Here is a 20,542-nt window from a genome sequence, read left to right on the forward strand (position 1 = left end):
ACCGTTGTACGTTTAAAATTTTAAACCCGGGCTTACGCAATAAAAACTTTGGATAAAATGCATTAAGCCCGGAATGTTATTTTTGTGCTAATTAATTAACGTACAAAGCGTTAAAAAATAAGTAACGGCGCGAAACGAATAGCGCGTTACCGTACCGGCGCGGATTTCGCGGGCGTTTATATTGTTAATTAATATAACGGAAAAAAACGAAAAAGGGACGAAATAACAATAAAAATACAAAGTAACAATAGCGTTAAACCGGCGAATTAAAAAATCGTAATGGTAAAAATGGTAATAGTAATTAAAAGAAAAAGTTAAATAAACGTAACGCAAAACGGGGGAAAAATTAAAAAAACGGCGAAAAAACGCTAACGCAACGCGGAAATTCCGCTTTAAAAAAGCGGTAAACAAAGCATTGCAAGCCCGTGCGCAAAAAAACAAAAAAGCGCCCCAAGCAAACGAAGCTATGCACGCAACGCTATACCGGCGCAAAGCATTACGTTAGCGCAATTGGGACAATTGCGATTTTGTAGTAAGGTATTGTTACGGTACGCGTTGGGGCACTTGGGGAAAAACTTAAGGCCGCACTTTTAGCGCGCCAACGTTACGCTTACAAAACCGCAACAAAACGCTAGGAACGCTTTGCTTAAATAGCTTCCTTTTCGTGCAATAACAAAGCCTTTTTTATAACAATAAGGTGTGAGCCGTAGCAAGAAGCGTAAGTAAAAAAACAATACGGATTGTTTATTGCTACTTTTAAATACGACCAAAAAAAGTCCATTATACCTGTAAAAGGGTTTTTGGAGTACAAAAAATAAGCTTAAATTGAAAGTATCGTTATCGAAACCTTACCGTTATACATTTACAAGCTTAACGGGATAATTAAACGTACGGGACAAAACGTTGTTACGAAAGGGATACGCATGCGCAAAAGCGCAAAATTTTTTAAGCATTTATGGCCGAAAGCGGTTTACGCTGCCGTTTGGCTAAAAAATATAAGTTTTTTACCGTCGAAAAGCATGCGCGCTTTTAATAACATTTTTTTAAATTGGTTTTAAAGGTGGTTCCGGCATTACGCCCTAAAGCTTTTTACGGGTTTAACAACCGATTTAAAACCGGATTGGAACGGTATTTACGCTTACGGGTGCAAAGCTTATCCTTTAAACGTAAAAAAGTTTTATAACGCGGATTTTAAGCATTTTAAAATTAACTTTCGTACCGGGGTTGGATATTTGGTAAGCTACCAAACTTTTAACATTTACCGGATTTAAATCCCGTTAAAAAAAAAGTAATAATTATAAAAAACGTTAAATTTAATAAAAAAAGCTTTTTTAAAAGCAAGCAAAAAAAGGACCCGATCGACGTAATTACTTATAACTTGCTGGTTAAATACAACGAAACGAAAAACCCGCTTGCAACCCAAAAAGGAATTGCTAATGCGCTGGGGCTTTTTTAACCAAAAAAGCTTTAAGCACCCATTTTCGCTACCAAACATTAAGGTTAAAAATTAGGGGTGGAAAAGCCAAGTTTTATCGTAATTACAAAGGCTAAAGCCGCAAAGGATTTGGCTAACGGGCTGGATTTAAACGCGCACAAATTTTTAATTCCAAATGCTTTAAAAAATGGCTATAAAGTAAAGCAAATGCGTAATACGGGCTTTTTACGTGTAAGCAATTCGTATTACGGCTTTATACGGCCCGGGAAAAGCGATAACTTTCCGCCGGTAAAGGGTAAAAATAACGACGAACCCGAAAAACAACCTTTAAAACCGTTAAGGCTAGCTTTATTTTATAAAGCAATAAACCAGTCTTTGCTTACCTTAAAACCGGATATGCCAGTTGCAACTATAAGCGGTACCTTTGCGGCGCTTTTAATTGCAACATTAAAAGCGTTTAAAATTTTTAAAAATTTGTTTAAAGCAAACCTAAACGAGCAAAAAGCGCCGTTTTCCCTTTTTTTTCCGGTTAAAAAAGGCAAAGGCCAATTTTGCAAAGGAACGGGCTTTTCGTTTTCGCCCAAAGCCTTTTTTTCCAACGCGCTTTTACCGAATTTGCCAATAGCTACGTTTAAAGCAATCCGCGCCGCAACGCGTGCGGCCGCAAAAGAAAAAAAAAAAAAAAAAAAAAAGGGAAAACAAACGACGCAATAATTTTAACAGCGCTATTTTTTATTACGGTTTAGCAATAGCGTTTAACGTTCCCGAACCGGAAATTAAAAACGTTGCTTTTAAAGCAAATTTAATAAACAAAAGCTAACAAGCTTTTTTCGATACGTATTTGCTTAATTAATAAATAGCAATTAAAAAAAGTAATTTTGGCTATTGCCCGGTTTACGAAATAATTATAATTGCCGTAACGAAAATATCGAAACGCAATAACCTTTAAAAAAACAAACGGTTGCACCGAAACGAATTACAACGAATTTTAAAATTTTAGCAAAAGCTTAATACGTACCCGCATAAATTTTTTTTTAAATAATTTGCTTTCGGAAAAATTAACAAATTATTAAAAAAAAAATTTAAAAAAAATTCCGAAAAATTTGCTTAGTGGTAAAGCTATCGATATTATTTAGGTATTTATTTACAAATTCGACGAAAACGGCTACGTTACGAATTATAAATTCCGCGCGGTAGCTAAAGGTAATTAATAACCTAACGGTTTGGAAAAAATTTACGCTATTACGCTTGCAACCAAAAGCTTTAAAATTATAATAGCAATTATAGCTTATTTTAATTTCGAAACGCACCAAATTAACGTTAACAAAGCTTTTTTTTACGCAAAAATTAGCGATAATTATATACCCGTTTACGTAAAATTCTTTTTTAGGTATTACCGAAAAAAGTTCGTAGCCCGGCTTAAAAAAGCCCTGTACGGGTTACGGAATTTACCGAAATTGTAATATTTAGCTTTCGAAAAAACCTTTAAAAAGCTAAAGCTTACCCCGTTAACGGAAAAGCCTTATTTATTTATAAGCATAAAACGTAAGGTTTTTTTCCTTTTATACGTTAACGACATAATTATTTTTAACCGTGCTACGCATTTAAAAATGGCAGCGAAAATGTTAAACGGTTTTAAAAAAAAATATAAAATAAAAAAAAAACTATTTAAAGTTTTCCTCGGAATCCAAATCGTAAAGGATAAAAAAGCACGAACAATAATTTTGCATTATAACTTTTACATTAACAAAATCGTTAATACTTTTAACTTTAGAAATAAAAACGTAAAGCGTTTCCTTTTGCTTAGCTAAACGCTTAAAAAAAATTTGGGGGTAACAATACCCGCCGAAATTTTAACTATGCAAAAAAAAGTTGGGTTTATATTTTATACGGTTATTACCATTTGCCCAAACGTTGCTTTTGCAAGCGCAAAACTTTCCAAATACTTTACAAACCCAAATAAAAAGTACCTAAAAGCGGCAAACCATACCCTTTTGTACTTAAAAAGGTTGAAATTTTATTGCATCCGGTTAGGGAACGTTTTAAAATTCGACCATTTGCTTTTTGCTTTAAACGCTTTTTTCGCTAACGATAAAAAAACGAAAAGGTCGTTTAAAAAATACGTTATATTTTTATTTAAAAGGCCCGTAGCGTAAAAAGCAAGGAAACAAGCTACCGTTACAACGTTTACCATAAAAATAAAGCTTTTAGCGCTTATAAAGCTTGGAAAAAAAACCATCGCTATGCAAAGGCTTTTTTAAAACCTGCGCTTAAAAATTGATATTTTTTAAAAGCTTTGCTATAACAATATACAAACGATCCAATTAGTAATCGAAAAGGGCACCCGCATTAATACGGCTTTAAAGCACGTAAATATTATAAACATGTAATTACGCTAAAAATACCAAAAAGGAACGTTTAACGTGGTATATTTTAAAACCGCTTTTATGCTAGCAAACGGGTTTATTAAAAATTTCCCGCTTTACAAATTTAAAACATTTAAAGTTATTTTAAAATTGCACGATTTTTCCAAAAGCGGGTTAGCAAGCTTAATACGCAACCAAAAACTTCGGAGCAAATACCAAAAGCGTATAACGTTTGTATAAAAGCATAACGCAAATTCCTTTTTTATTAATAAGCATAAAGTATGCCGGTTTTAAATAACAAAACGGCATTTAATTATAACGCGTGCAGCTTTTAAAAGCGCTGCACCTTTTTTTTATCCATTTTTTCTTTCCATTTTAACTTTAACCCTTACCCATTATTTGGTGGATAAAAGCATTTCCATAAAAGGAATAGCCCCGAATTATTGCGGTTTTAATGCTATTTTTTTAACCTTTTTCGTTATTATTACCATTTTCCTTTTTTTTTAAAATTGGGCTACAAAAAGCAAAATTACTTTAACGGGAAACCTTTTTATTCCTTTTTTTGGCTTTATCCTTTTATTTGCTGCCCGGTTTCGGGTAAAGCTCGAAAAAATGGCTTACCATTTTTTTAAGCTTTTTAATTTTAAAGCGAAAATTATTTAAAAGCTTTTTTTAGAATAAAGCAATTGCAATGCATAATTAAAGCAAAAAAAAAAAAGGTTGCAACGGTAATTGCTTTAAGCACATTAAATATACCGTAAAATACAACCATTTCGAAAAAAGCGCGTTATAAGCTTATTACTGCAAAAGCCCCGAAATTTTGTTAAAAAGCTTTTGGTACATTTATTGCATGGGACCGCGCGGGGAATGGTACTATCGGGAAAGCCAGTTAAAACGTTCCCGTTAAGGAAAAATCGACGGTTTCGCTAAAAAAAAAGGCTAAATAGCATTTTTTTTAAGGATTAAAACGGAAAGGAAAGGGGTGGTTAGCATAAAACCCGCGAAAACGGTTAGGAACGAATTAACCTAGCTATTTACCCTCGTTTTTTTACCCGCTTTGCGCTTCCGGGTATTGGAAGAAACGACGGGCTTATCGTTATTATCGTTATTTTTTTAAACGAACCAATTAACGAATTTATTGGAATTAAAATCGATTTTAATTATTTAACAAACAGGCTAATTGGGCCCAAAGCTTTTGCTTGGTTTAACCGGAGCTTAAAAAGTACCGGTCGGATTGGGTTAAAAATTAAAACGAAAAGTACAAAAAATAACAGGAATAACCAAAAGTTCGAAAACGGTTACGGCAATATTAATCGGGGTTTAGGTTAAAAAACGGCGCAAAGCTTCCATCCGTTTAACGTAACGAACCCAATTAATTTTAACCCGTTTAGCGCTTTTAGCAAACGCACGCGCTTTTATCGCTTTAATTGTTTGGGCGTTATTCCAAGCCTTTTTGCGGGCAGCTTGTTGTTCCCGCGCGTTTTTTGTATCCCGTTGTTTATTTTTTTCCGCGGGAAATTTACTTTTTTTTTGTTTGTTTTTTTCGATTTGTTAGGCTTTTTTCCTTTTTTTAAATAATGCTTTTTTTGCTTGCTTAGCTTTAATTGTTAAAATAGCTATAACCGTTTGCAAATCCGCATTACACGCGCATAAAGCAAAATTAACAAAAAAGCAATAAATTAATAAAAAAATAAAAAATTACAATTTATTTTTTTTAAGCTTAAGCCCGGTTAAGCTTTTTGCGTTTAGCGCGCTTTTAAACGGTTGCACGCGTTGCTTTATTACCGGCAATACCCATTTTCCAGCCAATTTGTTAGCACCGTACAACGCTTTTAAAACATTACGCCGCCGCGTAAAGCATTTACAATTGCTTGCTTTTGCTTTTGCAAAAATTTTTGTATTAACAAAGGCTTAAACGATAAAAACAAAAACGTAAGGATTTACGGATTAGTAAAAAAGTAATAATAAAAAGGAAAAAAAAAAGGCCGGAACGAAATAAAAAAAAAAGGTTTTAATTATTACGCCCACTTTTTTCCGGTAATGGTTAAAGCATTTGCTTCGTTACTTTTTGTAGCTAAAGCATTTGCTTCGTTGCTTTTAGCAGCGGGAAGCGCTTGCTTCGTTACTTTTCGAAGCTAATGCGCTTTTACGGTTACCCTTTAAAAGCGGGAAACGCTTGCTTCGTTACTTTTCGAAGCTAATGCGCTTTTACAATTAACCTTTAAAAGCGCGGTAAGCTTTTAAATCCTACGCTATTAATATAGCAACCAATTTCCCTTTGTTTTATTTACAAACAATTTAAAAAGCTTGCTTGGGAAATGTATTACAAAATAAATAGTATATATTGTTATAAAAAAATTTTAAGCATAAATATTAAATGCTTAAAGCATCGGAAAAGCGGTCCCTTTGCTTGGAAGCGTATAACGCTTCCAGGCGTTAAAAAGGAAGCTTAGTAAGCAAGGAAAACAGGAAGTTACGTGTATATAAAGGGCAGAGGCCCTTACGGGACCCTGCACTTCAGATCCTTTCCTCTTTAGAGCATATCAACCGGAATAGCTTCACACCGTGCCTATCCCTTCTGCCTGCAACAACAAACGATGCCCAAACCCAGCGATAGTGAAAGTCCACCAGGCCACCAATCCCCTTCAAAGCCGGAAGACATCGCCGCGTCGACATAGCCCAAGAATACAAGACCAGGCTAGAAACCAACAGCATTCCAATCGCCGAAGTAACCAGCCAATCCCAAGTTTTTACCACAAGCAGCCACTTCACACGGAAGTGGCATCCGCATTGTGCATTTCCTGTAAGAAACAGCAACCGTTCGTGGGCCCTAAGCGCCCCGGCTTAGGGCACCTATAGCCAGCCACGCACCTCGGGTCGGTGCAGTCCAGGCCCCGGTCGCAGCACGAGAGCCGGGCCAAAACCTGCAGCGCGAGGAGCAAAGGCCCGTAAACCTGCTCCCCGTGCCTATTCTGGCAATCTCCGAACCTGTCCGTCCAAAAGCACTCCCCAAGCAGGTGGAAGCTGTGGCAGTACTGGCGCTTTTTTACCCGGGCCAGGTCCTTGGGCGAGCACTGGATCGGTAGGTCCACGCGCTACCCGTGCCGATTCCGCCGCACCGTACCGAGCGGTGGCGGCGGCGGCGGCGGGGCGGCGCTCCCGACGTTAACCCATTCGTGGAGGACCGGGGCTTGGGTTTCGTCCCCGGACGGCGGCGGGACGGCGGCGGTTTGCGGTAGTGCCTCCCACGCCACGACCGCGCCCGACTCCGTAACCGCGACGGAGGAGGGACTTGGTTTGGCAGTGGCTAAAGCAGCAGCAGCAGCAGCAGAAACGCTGGCGTGTTCGAACGACGGCGTGGCGGGTAGCGTGATGTGGGAGGGTGGCTTATTGCTGGAGCTCTACAGCTTCTCCTTCCGAAACACGCCATCCATAATCACCAAGCGGAAACGGTCTTTAATTGGTTCCAGCTTTTGTGCTAGGGGAGGGCCCTGGAGCAGCGTAATGCGCCGACAGGCTGCATCGCCGCCAACGTGCGGCCCCAGCAGACCCGCGCACCCGTCGGCAGAGCCGCCGAAAAAGATCCTCTAGCAGTGCACGTCGCCGAAATTGAGGCCGAAGTCAGCCTTGACCTTTGCGTCGGTGCATCCCTCCCCCTTGCCTGCGTCGATCATGGCGCACAGCAAATCCGGTGCGTTGGAATCCGGCGTGTTGAAGTCCCAGACAAACTCGTCGATCGAGTTCCAAGAGGGGCCGCCCGGGAAGACAGTGCCCGCGTCCCTGTAGGCTCCGGCGAGACCTACAAAGTCGGCGTACACGCGCACGACGATGTTTCTGCCGGCCATCAGCACGTCCAGGTGCGACTTGACGGCCTGGAGCAGGCTTTGCGCGGCCTGGTGGCCACCGTCAGCTCCGGACCGGATAAATTCGTCTTGGAACTGCGAACGGAACCGCCAGACTCAGTCTTGTCTTGTAAGGGGTGAGCACGTGGGAGGGCGATGACCGAGACACTTACCAGCATATGGTCGCCATCCAGGAGAACCAAGGCAAAGGAGTTTGCTTGAATTGAGCTCCTCGCATCAGCCCGGTCTTTGCGATAACGGTCCAGGTTACGCTCCGCTTTCTCCGGCGTTCCGGAGAGGAAATTATTCACGTAGGCAGAAAGGGCCTGTTTGGGAGCGGGAGTTTGGCGTTAGCAGGCCGAGCTCAGTCTGGCGCGCGGAGTCGTATATCCACGTCGGGATTCTCGCCTGAATCGTCGCCGTGTTGGCCTTATCCTAGCTTTTCAACGGCTGATAGGACGTGAGGAGCTCCTCGAACTTCTTGTCGTGTTCTGCCATGGGGATCGTAAGGTACCGCTACCGACGGGAACCAACGGGAGGGGGTGGGTGAAGAGTCCAGTCGAGGACAAGCCTTTTTCGAAGAGGCGACGAGGGAAACTAGAACGGATAACGGCTTGCCACTTTCCGTACAACACAGACTAGGCTCAAGCATGCACGACAGTAAATAAGAAAGTCCGGGAGGAAACGAGAGGAAGGTTTAAATAGATGTAGCTGGTGCCGTATGTCTCAGCGGTATTCGAAAGTACGAGTGCATGTGTAAATGTTGTGGCGGTCATCCCAGCCCACGGCTTTTTTAAGGCATCATGGCCAAGCTTGCTGTTGAGAAGACGGCATCATCATCGGCATCGCCAACGCGGCCGCATGGACCCATCTACAGACTAGTGTTTCAACCAGGAGGCGGCTCTGCTACCTGACCTCCTGGGAGCCAGTCCGACTCCCATGCTTCCCTCACATCGAAGTCGAGGCCGGGGCTGGGCACCAGGCCAAGGTCCACGAGCAGGCGCGTGGTCTCGCGCCAGCGTTGCATGTTTGCGATCCGATAATAAAACGTCCAAGCCCGGCGAGGCAGGTCGATCTGCGCGTCGCAGCGCCTGCTGGCCAGGCGCGTTGCCGGCGCGGAAGGTTCGCGCCAGCAGGGTGTGACCGAGCGGCCGGTTTAAATAAACCTTGAGGGCTGCGCCAAGACGGGTCTCGTGTGCGGGGTTGGTCCGACTTGCCGGATGACGCGCACGCGGCCCGCCGTGTCGCCCCCAAGGATCGCGCCTATTTTGCGTCTACGTCGGGGCAGCTGCGTTGTGGACTGATCTAGCGTCCAGCCACAAGAGCCCGTGGCGCGACGTGCGGGGTCTATCTGCCGCGTGGTCACGTGTCGACGTGGCCAGTGCATGTCAGTGCTTTATGCAGCGGGGATGGACCGCCCTCGAGAGTGCATGGTCGGCGTTGACGTCGATCCCGGGCGCGCGATGAGCCGCCATTGCCTTGTGCAGCGGGGGACCGCCCTGCAAGCGCGTGGTCGGTCGCCGTCAACGTCGATCCCGGGCGCGGAGGGGAGCGACCTTGACGATGGTCGGGGCGCGCGGCCTATGGCCATCAGCAGAGCCATGGCCATGTCAGCCTAGCCGGTCATGACGTTGATGTTTCGCGGCACTTGTTCGTGCAGGAAAAGGTTGTTGATTCTTGTCACAAAGGAGGCACCCGGTGCAGAACTTTAGCTTTGCTCCGCGCCGGGCACCGGATCTAGACCCACAGCCGGACTCGTATCGCGCTTCCGGGAGGAGTCCTACCGGCTTGGTAGCCAGGGAGGGAGGGGGACGTGAGCCTATGGACGGCTCCTTGTCCCGTTGCTCCCTTTCCTGCCTCGAGACCTTTCCCATGCATAAAAGCCCACTGTGCATCCCATCTACCCCGCAAAAATTATTTTCATCCGACCGCCCGAGACAGCGCCGTCCGGCCTCGACCCCGGCGCGGAGATCACCACGTCCGGCTTGGAGGAACAGTTCCGTGATCTCGGCAAAGCGCCCCTCTATCGCCGAGACCAGAGGGGTGCGTCCAGTGTACTTGGTAGTGCTCGGGATTTACGTCGGACGACCGTTCGATCGGGTCGCACCAAACGGCTAACATCCGGCAAAAAGAGCGACTTCGAGGGCAGACAAGCCGTTGCGCTGGGCGACAAGGCGGAATCCGAGGGGTTCTGGTCCCTTTGACTGGCGCTTATAATGCGCTATGCGAGATGCAACCCCTCGGGCCGATAGCTTTTTTTCCATGACGGGCAGACGGTGATATGTTTGGAACGCAAAGGAGTGGAGGGGAAAGGGGTAGATGAGTCTTCGAAAAACTATTTCCAACTCGAGGGCTTGTCAAACCGAGCGCCATGTTGCCCTCACCCCTACGTCTCCTCTGGTATGGGGAGGTCACACCACATCCCTGACCTCTCAGGGACAGCCCGCCGCCCACACCTCCCTCGCATCAACGTCGAGGTCCGGCACCAGGTCCACAAACAGGCGCTTGATGTCGCGCAGGCCCCGCAATTCCGCGGTCCGATAGGGGGTGTAGCCTAGCCGGTCAGGCAGGTTCGCGTCGCAGCGCCCGCTGGCCAACAGCACCTCGACCAGCTCGACGTCACCGGCGGCGACAGCTTGCCCCAGCAGGGTGCAGCCTACCGCGTCCTGGCGGTCAAAGTCCACTTTGGGGCTGCGCAGCAGGGCCTCCAGGACGAGCCTGGCACGGGATCGGTCCGGCTGCCGGATCGCGCGCATGGTCGCCGTGTCGCCCCAGGAGTCGGGCTTGTTCACGTCGAGGTCCGGGCGCGCGAGGAGCATCTCCATGACCTCGACGGCCCCTGTTTTCGCCGCCTCGTGCAGCGGGGTACTTCTCGAGAACACACGACTGCTGTTGACGTCGATCCCAGGCACGGAGAGGAGCAAGCTGACAATGGAGGACTCGAACGGTCCATCACCAACAGCCATCAATAGGGCCGTGGCCATATCGTCCTGGCCACTCGTAACGTTGATGTCTCGCAGTACTTGTCCGTGCCTGAGAAGCTGCTCGACGATTCCGGCCCGCCTGGCCGAGACTGCGCTCATCAATGCTGTCCGGCCCTGGAACCTCGCCCGGAGATCAACGCGTCCGGTTTGAAGGAGTAGTGTCGCAATCTCGTCGTGGCCTCTCTCGATCGCGAAGACCAGAGGGGTACGCCCCGTGTAGTGCTTGGCATTCACGTCAAGCTTGTCGCTGCGGATCAGTTGTCGCACCATGTCGGCAGCTCCGGCGGCAACGAAAAACGAAAGGAGTGTGGGATGCCACTTCACCCAAGACAACACGGCCCTCTCCCCTGGAATCCCGGCATTCTCGCCATATTCCCTGACGAGCTTGGTGATAAGGGCCCCTGAACAAGCTGGGCCCAGCAAACCAAGTGCTTCAAGAATATCATCCATCGACCCGGTTGTACCCCACCGCAGCGCAAATGTTAAAGGTGAAAGGCCGTGGGTTACGACATCGACATTCTTCAGATTGGCAACGATTTGAGGAACCATCCACCGTGCCTCGAGCCAACGGCGGTTGGGAGTCTGGCAAGCATATAGAAGTATCACCTCTTTCGGTAAAGTCTCATCCAAGTGCTTGATAACAATACCAACCCCGGGAGAAAACCACGTGAAATACTTCTTCAGCCAAACAAAAACCATGCGGTCGTCTAGATTCTCAACGAATGACCCGACACTCGCACCTCTTCCCGCGTGCGAGGTTAGGAATCTTGTCGAATAGCTTTCTAGCGATGAACATGCACCCAGGTGCGGGTTATGCACCAGGAGGTCCTCCAAGTACTTTAGGCAGACTGATGCAATTTTATCATGAGCGAAAGGTTGGAACTCGGGTGCTTCGAGACCGTCCAGGCGTGTCAGCCCGTTTGGTGAAGATAAAAAATCAATCACCGTCTCATGAATAAATTGCAGGATGGGATCGTAGGGGGTATCGTAGAATGCGTCGGGGCTAGGGTCCTGTGGCAGGATCTCCACTAGACCCCTCGCGCAGTTGATGATGAAGCGTGACATATCCTCGATGCGCGGTAGGTTACTTTTGAGGACAAGGATATCCTCTGGCGGTTTGCGGCTGCGAAGGATGGCCACGTATAGCTCGGACACCTTCAGGGGCTCCCGGCTGCAAAGCACCCACAATAGACAATGGTATGTGTCGAGCTGATTGGGACCTGATTTGTTGAGAAGGCTGGCAAACAGTTTCGCAACGTCGTCTGGTATTTCCTTCATGCGCGCTTCGAGTGCCTCCATCAATCCTTGATCATATGCTTCGTTGAGCGAGGCGACGACGAGCACAACCCACAGGAAACTCCCGCGGGACTTCCGAATGAGCTCCCGCCGCATCGTCTCCTGCTCCTGGCCCTGACCAATGTTCAACTCGGTATCAAGATAGCTGATGATGTCTTTGTAATGATCTTCAATTCGTTCCAGGACCAGGAGATACCTTCGTTCGACGGATATGTGAGGAAAATGGCGGCTTGAGATGCAGATAAGGAGATTCACTCCCGCGGCAGCTGCCAATCTCCTAGCCTGCTGCAATGTTCCCACAAGCCCTCTCGCCTGTCCAGAATCACACTCATCGAGTGCGTCAACGAAACAGACGAGTTTGTCCCCACTGAAAAGCTGGTTAAGGGCGTTGAATAGAAGTCGTTGCAGGAATGGATTGGTCCATTGGACCCCCTCGACTTCTGTAGGATCAACTTGGGTCTCTTTCAAAAGCCGTGCCAGACCGGGATGTCGTCGCTTGGCCTTAATGATTTGGTATAGAAAGGTCCGGTACAGGCCCAGAACTATCTTCTCCTGTTCAACCCCGCGGTTGTGGAAGAAAAAGCTCAGGAGCTGAAGGTTTTCGGGTGTGGAGTGGGTGGTCCGAACATGATCGATAACAAATTTCATAACGGTCGACTTTCCGGTTCCTGGATTTCCCATGATCCAGAGAAAGTCGTTACCGTCGCTGGCATTAAGCCAGTCGACAATATCCGGGTGTTGGCTCAGCCAGCCGCAAGTGGCATCATGAGCCGGTTTTACCGTGTTTTCACGCCCGTGCATTTGGGGGAATCGCAGTGCAGCCAGCCAGTGCGCTACAAGATCTGAGCCCGCTTGGATAGGCAAAGAAACGGCTGTCACGGACGTAGGGTCGGCTGTTGGGGGTGCAGGATCGACGACCATGGAGACCTGATTATTCATAGCTTGTGCTCGCGGATCGGGATGGTTCCCCATGATTCTTTTCAAAGCAGACACAAACTTGAGATAGTCAGGATTGCTGGTGCTAAAGAAGCGGCACATATCCATGTGGTTGCTGGATATGTGTTCTGTTACCTCGACGGTAGCATCGCCAAGGCACGAAGAGGCATCCTCGACAACCTTGGAACCGCCAAGGGGTGCGATGCCGTACTGCTCTTGGAAGGAGTGGATGAGCCACTGCCGATCATGGGCCATCGGGCCAAACTCTTCTCTCAGCTCGCGCAAACGCTCAGAGCTGGGGAGTAGGGTGTTGACAATTGTCCTTTGACCGAGAAGCCCGCTGCACACCACGGGGGTCAGATCCCCCGTGTGGAGTGCCGAAGAAGATGACGCCGCGAGTGGACAGGAAGACCGAGTGGAGATGCCGCTGATGCGTCGTGTACCCCCGAGACTGCCGCAGCAGCTCCTTGACCACGATGCCCCCAAGGCTGTGTGCGACGAAGATCAGAGGCCTGTCGTCCGCGCTGCTGCTCGTCCGGACAGAGGTGAGCGACACGAGGAGATCTCGTGAAATGTCGTACACGCTGTTTTGGCTGATTTGGCCATGAAATCGATGCTTGATATTGGTGTCGTATCCGAAGGTCGCGATCCTCGCCGACGGCGCCGTCTCTGAGAGAAGCTCCTGGGGCCAGTAGACCTCCCGGTATCGCTTGTGTGGCTTGAAGACTGGCGATAAGAATCCCCTGATTCGACTAGAGCGTGACGACGAGGTTCTGCTGCTCTCGCCATCTCCGGACTCGCATGGCAACCGCGGGCTTCTGCTGTGGAGCCAGGTGCGCTTCGGGTGCCCTGTGAATCCGTGAACAAAGACGACGCTTTTGGCGGTTGTTAGCGACGGCGGAAGACCGGTACAGGGCTACGCAGGCGACATACTCGAATGCGGGGTCATCAGGGGCAACAAGCACCGTGAGGCCGACAGGCGGCACCGCATCCTGTGCACTCGCGTTCGTTTCGACGGCAACGGGTGCGACCGATGTGACGAAGCCTTGTGGCTCTGAAGAAAGATTGATTGTCGGTAACCACGCAGAGACGGTGGAGATGCTGGGCCTCGCTCAAGAGAACCTGGGCGCTGGGGGTCAGGCTGTCGAGAAACGGCGCCGAGGTGGCACAGCGGCTGAGTGTCGACTGGCGCCATCCACAGCCGAGTTTAATGCAGCCCTCACGTCTTCTGATTTGCTGCCTACAGTAGGTAATTATCTGCTAAACACCACAGCGCAGTTGGGGCACGACCTAGTCGCAGTCGCAGGACCCCGAGTTCGGCGCCTACCTATTAATTACCCCAAAGTGCCTACCTGCGATCCTTTCATATCATAATGATGGATTGCGTGCCGGCCAACATTCCTTCTGCGAGCTCCTTGCTTTCCTTCCCTATATCCGCCAAGCTTTTAAGCAATCCCTCCCAGTCTATCCGCCAGCCCTGCTCGACTTTTTTGTCCCATTTGAAGTGACTGCGATCCAGCCAGCTCGCGTCGTGGCCGACCTCTGGTCCTCCCAAACCTAGCCTGAGATTTACCCAATTTCTTCCAAAGCCCGGCAAATTGTTACGGCCAGACAGACCACGGCCCAGGAGCGGTCGGCAGACGCACACGGTCGCTTAGGTAAGCTGGCTCTGTCAATCTGTCGACAGAGCCACAGAGTTAAGGTCATTAAGAAAGGATAGTGTACGTACCTCAGGACTAGAGGGTCGAGGTATAAGAAGGAGGATTTCCTACTGTCCTAGGTAGCCTTGATAGATGCACTGGCATCAGTCAATCTAAGTTAGCTTCCAAGTATCCCTTGGAACAAGCATCCAGACCTGCACCCAAGATCTTTGTGAATCCCCTCGATTGTCAAGTCACGTGTTACTGCTCGGTACTCCTTAGGTGCCCTACCTTAGGAGCAGAGGCCTGTTTGTAACACAAATCCAAGTAAACTCGAATATGGCGAGGCCGATACGACGAAAGATGGGCCCCCGATCATCCTTTCCTACCCGCTACACCAGCAAAAAGTAGCATCTGACATTTCCGCCCCGTGGAAAGCCCATTTACCTAAGGCGCGGTCGCTAGACTCGCTGCAGTTCAACGGTGCCCACGATGGCGACGAAAGCCGGGCTCTTATGGAGATGGGGGGTGTCACAAAGAAGGAAGGTATGTAGGCACACTGCGGAGGTCGGCCCGATGCTCGGCCAGATTCGGGCATGGAAGCATACTTCAGAAGTCAGCCCGATGCTCAGCCCGGTTCAGGCATGTCGAATGGGTACCTCGGGGTCCTATATCAAGCATGGGGGACAGGGGTCAAAAATGTATATAATGGCAGGGAGCCGGAGGCTCCCTGTACCAGACTCCTTTCCTCCTCGGAGAGATAGACCAAGCCTCAATAGAGCCTACATTGCCTCCCTTCTCCTTGCAACAGGGGGCCGCGCCGGTCAGGGAAGTCTGGGGTCTCTGATAGGCACGGAGCCACCGCCCGCTCGGCTAGCCCCTTTGGAGCATGACGGGCTCGGCCGTGAGCTAGATCAAGTACCTACAGGAGCAGGAAGGCCTTTTTTTGGAACGGGAGGATGGTACAGGTAGCACCTGGCATTAGAGATTTTGATCAAATTCTCATGACATTTTGTTCAGCTGATTGTCCAAGACATATTTTCAAGCACCCACCCTCGGACACTATTATACGAATTTTGCTTCTCCCATTCCCAAGTTTGCGCCCAGACCTGGTAAGCGGCAGTGTGCCCAGTACAGGGAATAACAACAAAGGATAGACTCGGCTGAAAAGGAGGGGCAGTCTAAGGCGTTTTTTTCTCCGGGCAGTTTAGCCGCAAATGTAACGGTCGCCTGGCCGGATGGCCATTGAACGGATGCCGTACCCCACGCCTGCATGCATTAAAATGCAAGACCTCCCCGACGTTTTGTTCCGCCGCTGGCTACGCTTGTTTCTCTTCTGCCGAACTTTAGACTTCTTTTGAACCTTTAATCATCTATCTCTGAATTATAGAATCCGCATGAATCCAAATATTTAATCACCATTTAGCGGCAGCATGGAAAGCGAAGCTGCAGACGGGTCTGTCTCCCGAGGCAAAAGGTCCAATGTATCTACAGAATCCCAGCCACTTGACCTGGACAGGCGCGAGATTCGGCTTGTTCGTCTACGGGCTGCCGTTTACATCAGCGAACCGATTCACTGCGACCTACTTCAGATTCCCTTCGGCGAGGATGCTGAAGATGGCGAGTTGATCCCCTATGAGGCTTTATCTTGGGTATGGGATAACAACCAGGGTCACGGCATCATCGTGGACGGGCGCGAACCCATCCTTCCATCAACCCTCCGAGACGCCCTGGCAAGCATTCGTCTCTTTGGACAGGACCGAATCCTCTGGATAGATGCAATTTGCATCAACTGGGCTAACCAGGAAGAGATAACGCAACAAATCACGTTGATACCACGCATTTTTGAGAGAGCTGAGAGTGTCATTGTTTGGCTAGGACCCGAAACGCCAGACACGCGAATGGCCATGCGATGGCTGCGCGATATTTCTAGGACCTTTGAACAAGACGCACGCTCGTCAAAGCCCGAGACGAACCTCGACGAACTCCCCAAAGTTCGTGGTGCCGGCGACTCGGAGGCACGAGACAAGCTTTCTGTCCTTTGCAAAAGCACATGGTTCACCCGTTTGTGGTCTGCACAGGATGTGGCAAATGCAAGACGGGTAACCATCACGTATGGTCGTGAATCCGTCAGCTCACGGGCCTTCGTGATGGCTTCGATCCGCTACTTTACCACCTTTCCCGAATACGTTAAGCCGATGCTCGAGCTTATGCCGGGCCCCCTGAGGGAGGAATCTCGGGCGAACGGCGGCCGCCATCTCTTCTCCCTTGTCCGCAAGTTCTTCAAACATAGATCAACGAGTCTCCATGATAAGGTATACGCGCTTGTACAAGTTTCCGATGACGCACGCTATACTCGTCTTCTGGAAGTGGATTATGAGGAACCGGTGGAGGAGTTGCATGCCAGGACACTCGGGTACTTTGTGTTTCCCAACGAGTCCATGGCTTGCAGAGATGAGGTTTTGGCCGAGTTGAATGGTCGCGGGCTCGACGACCTCCCCGACTCGCCTACCCAGTTAGCAAATGTGTTGCTGCGATGGGCTATTGAGACCAACCGGCCAAGTCTTCTAGCCGCTCTCGTCCGGGAGCGATCCGACATCGACATCAACGGCTCTTCGTCAGCGCAGTGCCCGCATCTGTGTCTCCTGGCCCGGCGAGGAGACATCAATGACAAAAATCTTGCAAGAACCCTTCTCGAACGGGACGACATCGATGCCAACTGTGTCTATGAAGGAGACAGCGCCCTCAACCTTGCAGTCAACCATCGGAGTCTTGGGCTGGTAATCGTTCTTGCCTCCCGACCTGACATCGATATATGGCACATCGGGTCCAACGGGATGACGCCACTGGAGTCAGCCTGGACCGACCTTCTAATAATGCCCAGAAACACCTCCATCTGTGAAGCGCTCCTACGAAATCAGGTCATCTGGCAAAATATGGACGCCATGTCGACGCTGTTCGAAAGGTTTCCGGACATCCGCCAACTCGTTGATGGGTACCGGAAGTCGCCTATCACGTCCATCTCTCCCGCCTCGCCCGCACTACAACGGGGCCTCGTATCTCCTATTACGCAGCTACAGCAGCACGCAAGGGAAGAAGGAGATCCGAGTATTATGCGCACAATGATAGAGGACGCCGACGAAAATCCCAACTTCCCCGACGGGGACGGCGAGGATATAGGGAGCCTCACTATGGAAGAAGAACTCAGCTCGGGCATAAATGTCAGAGACTCGGAATCTCTGCTGGAAGTTGACGTTCAGAAGCACGCATACCAGGATTCGGGCTACGGATCCACTTCAAGGGTGCCGACTCTAGAAACGTCCTCGCGGCAGTCTGTCTTTGGAATCACAGAGCTGATCGAGCCTCAACCATCGAGGTCAGATCTCGACGATGACGTTCGATCCATGGTGTCGGACAACGACGACATCGCTTCCCAAGCGACCGACGAGACGACAGCCGCTGCATTCACCGGGAAGACCTTGATAAGGACGTTCTTGAGCGACCAGCCACGGTTCATGGTGCTCTGCGAAAAGGCATCTTCAGCAATGGGGGACGAGCGCTTTGTCCAGAACATGCGGCGGCTGTTGAAGTCTTTCCACAAGAACTTGCTGCGAGAAGCCAGCACCGAGGGGGAGAAGGCGGTCGCCAAGCTCCTGCGGAGCCGTCAGGGGAGGCTCCGCATCAGCCGCCAGCTCGTCATTTTTCTCAAGCAAGAGCAGGAAGGCTGGGACGGGGACCGGATCGAGGCGCAGGTCGCCCCGCGAGAACAGCGCGGTGTGGAGATTTGGCTCAGGGCCGTCGCTGGAAACCCTGAAGCGCGCCGGGATTGGGATCCCACACCTCCCACGACCGAGGAGCCTGATCACGCAGGACCAAGTTCTGATGACGAAACCGACATTGAAGAAGGAGAAGAAGAATTTCCGCACATCTCCGAGCTGAGGCGGTTCTTACAGCGCGCTGAATCCTACGAGAGACTGCTCGAGGACTTCGAGCTCATGTTCTTACCCCCCTGGTTGACACGCGTGCTTCAATCTGTTCCTAGAAGGGACATCAGCCTGTCGAAGCGACAGGATACTTCGGTCGCAAATACGCTGAAGGCTTGGGTGGAGGACCACACGCAGGTGAGGTGGGACTGGTGGCCGTTTGAGCGACGAAGACGGACGTTGCGAGATGACCAGTCTCATATTTTCTGGAAATGCGTAAGTCAAAATGTGCCATCTAATGCCCAATCCCGTCCCCGTGGGCATTCAGAGACAACGCTAATCAGCGCTTCACAGAGCTGTGGAAAGTCGCGGTGGAAAGAGATTTCTGCAGCACAAGTAGGGTCAGTGAGACAAATACTCGACCTTTCGAGGGACAAGCCGGACCTTCCAACCAAGTGCTTGCATACAAGGGCACGGAGTCTGTCAGAAATATTCTCCTTCCCGGTTCGGCGTGCTGCCCACTCCCCAGCCACTGGGGCGAGGTCATCGGCAGCCCAGAGATACACTCCGTCGGGGTCATCTCCAACGAACCCAGCCACTGCCGGCTCGGCTAGCAGTCAGGGAACCGAAGCCACGGGCAGTACTGGATCACTTGGAACGCTGACCCTTCGGCAACACGGTCTAGTGCGGACCGCCGAGTCAACCATCGACAACAAGTGGTGGATATTGGTTGGTGTCCAAGCAGGGTGGCCAAGCAGCGCGGTTGCTCCAATCAGTCAATTCGGTCTTGACGAGAAAAATACCGACTCCGACTTCTTCAGGAAACTGAAGCAGTGCTACGAAGGTCAGCGAGGCTGGTGGAGGTTGTGGTTCCTCATCTGGCAGCTAGACTACTGCGAGGTGACGAGGGTGAGTCTATTCGCTTTCCACTCTGGATGGATCCCAGGGCAAAAGCTGATCACCATCGCCGCTACCAGTTCCGGCAAATTGCGCCCACGCTACTGGCCCGCGAGCGGTCCGATCTTCCCAGGAAGGACGAGTACTGTTACGATCCCCGCCCCGACGACCAGGACGCCACGAACCCTCCGATAGAATACGATGTGTTCCAGGCCTGCTACTACAGCTGTCCTCCCTCTTGCATCTGGTCAGCTTTCCACCACTGCATCCCCGACCAGACCGGCACCGAAAACCTGGTGCGCATCCCCAAGAGGACGAAGCGCTTCGGTGAGGACCAGAGACAGGCGGTCTGGGGGCTGGAGCCGATATTTGCGGTTTCGTTTTTCCGCGTTGTTCTCTATCATTTCCTTATACTCGTCGGGCCTTTCGCGTATTTTGCAGCCTATCACGCGGCAAACCCCGAGGGTATTCAAAATGCGGCGGTTCCAGCATCTATTGTACTCAGTTTCTTGTCAGTCTTCTGGGCTGTCGCCGGGCTCAGCCCGGTCGGGGGGAAGCGGGATCAAGCTGGATAGCGATACGCCGAAGTCCCCTGAACGAACACCCCGGGACCCGCTGTGCTTCCCCGCATTATAGGCATCCGTCAGGCCATTATATACTTACGCCAGGGGCGCAAGCTCATAGATTGCAGCGCACAGCCTCTTGCCCGCTGTTTCGGGTCGTGATTATCCGGCGGCTTCGCGAATTCACGAGGACATGGTATGAATGCTTCGGATCCAGCCGAGTCCATGGCGATCTTCTATCCAACGAAGCCTTTCTCCTCTGCCCAAGTCTTCACCGCCTTGCCTATTTGAGGGCTAACCCCTTCGCGCTCTAATAATTTACAGCGGTTCTCTTCAGGTGAACGATGGCTGGGCGTCGGAAGCACCCAGTTTACATTGCAAATAAGTTTTTTTTCCTTCATGAAACTACCGAACATGCAAACAATGGAACCTGATGGAGTTTGGAAGCGGAAAAGGGATAGGCAAAGCAGCTAAGCCGAGAATAAAAACACAGCAGGAAGCCCCGTGCACCTCAGTTTCAACACGCGGAAATTTTTGCAAGGGCGGAACGGAAGGTTACGATCAGCTTCTTCTTTGTGGTTTGGCTGGAATGAGTGAGGGGCGTGGCGAGAGCGAGCAAAAAAGAAGATACAGATAACAAAAATCAGGTTTACTGCAATG

The 20,542-nt window shown here is 49.7% G+C and overlaps 5 protein-coding genes across 5 annotated transcripts; 2 read left to right on the forward strand and 3 right to left on the reverse strand.

Annotated features, from left to right (window-relative positions):
• Window positions 1–6,569: 6,569 nt before the first annotated feature.
• GGTG_09884 (hypothetical protein) lies at window positions 6,570–8,670 on the reverse strand (the record flags this gene model as incomplete). The annotated part of the gene is made up of 6 exons (XM_009227743.1): window positions 6,570–6,602; window positions 6,673–6,725; window positions 6,926–7,202; window positions 7,401–7,739; window positions 7,817–7,969; window positions 8,554–8,670. The coding sequence occupies 6 exons, from the start codon at window positions 8,668–8,670 to the stop codon at window positions 6,570–6,572; spliced, it is 972 nt and encodes a 323-aa protein (XP_009226007.1).
• A 358-nt stretch (window positions 8,671–9,028) lies between these two features.
• On the forward strand, window positions 9,029–11,496 carry GGTG_09885 (hypothetical protein; the record flags this gene model as incomplete). The annotated part of the gene is made up of 3 exons (XM_009227744.1): window positions 9,029–9,252; window positions 9,335–9,456; window positions 9,585–11,496. The coding sequence occupies 3 exons, from the start codon at window positions 9,029–9,031 to the stop codon at window positions 9,845–9,847; spliced, it is 609 nt and encodes a 202-aa protein (XP_009226008.1). The 3' UTR covers window positions 9,848–11,496.
• GGTG_09886 (hypothetical protein) lies at window positions 10,076–12,724 on the reverse strand (the record flags this gene model as incomplete). Its single annotated transcript, XM_009227745.1, has 1 exon — window positions 10,076–12,724. One exon carries the CDS (start codon window positions 12,722–12,724, stop codon window positions 10,076–10,078), a length of 2,649 nt encoding a protein of 882 aa, XP_009226009.1.
• A 424-nt stretch (window positions 12,725–13,148) lies between these two features.
• Window positions 13,149–14,054, reverse strand: GGTG_09887 (hypothetical protein; the record flags this gene model as incomplete). Its single annotated transcript, XM_009227746.1, has 3 exons — window positions 13,149–13,734; window positions 13,793–13,913; window positions 13,982–14,054. The coding sequence occupies 3 exons, from the start codon at window positions 14,052–14,054 to the stop codon at window positions 13,149–13,151; spliced, it is 780 nt and encodes a 259-aa protein (XP_009226010.1).
• A 1,767-nt stretch (window positions 14,055–15,821) lies between these two features.
• Window positions 15,822–20,420, forward strand: GGTG_09888 (hypothetical protein). The gene is made up of 4 exons (XM_009227747.1): window positions 15,822–18,698; window positions 18,777–19,331; window positions 19,400–20,078; window positions 20,207–20,420. The coding sequence occupies exons 1-3, from the start codon at window positions 15,933–15,935 to the stop codon at window positions 19,892–19,894; spliced, it is 3,816 nt and encodes a 1,271-aa protein (XP_009226011.1). The 5' UTR covers window positions 15,822–15,932; the 3' UTR covers window positions 19,895–20,078; window positions 20,207–20,420.
• The last annotated feature ends 122 nt before the right edge of the window (window positions 20,421–20,542 follow it).

This window comes from Gaeumannomyces tritici (assembly GCF_000145635.1).
Source record: "Gaeumannomyces tritici R3-111a-1 unplaced genomic scaffold supercont2.5, whole genome shotgun sequence".
NCBI classification, from domain to species: domain Eukaryota; kingdom Fungi; phylum Ascomycota; class Sordariomycetes; order Magnaporthales; family Magnaporthaceae; genus Gaeumannomyces; species Gaeumannomyces tritici.

Bases quoted from the DNA above. Each gene is read 5' to 3' on its own strand.
- GGTG_09888 (XM_009227747.1), top strand. From the start codon at position 15,933: ATGGAAAGCGAAGCTGCAGACGGGTCTGTCTCCCGAGGCAAAAGGTCC. The intron at 18,699-18,776 runs GTAAGTCAAAAT...AGCGCTTCACAG, and splicing joins CTCATATTTTCTGGAAATGC to AGCTGTGGAAAGTCGCGGTG. The intron at 19,332-19,399 runs GTGAGTCTATTC...CGCCGCTACCAG, and splicing joins ACTACTGCGAGGTGACGAGG to TTCCGGCAAATTGCGCCCAC.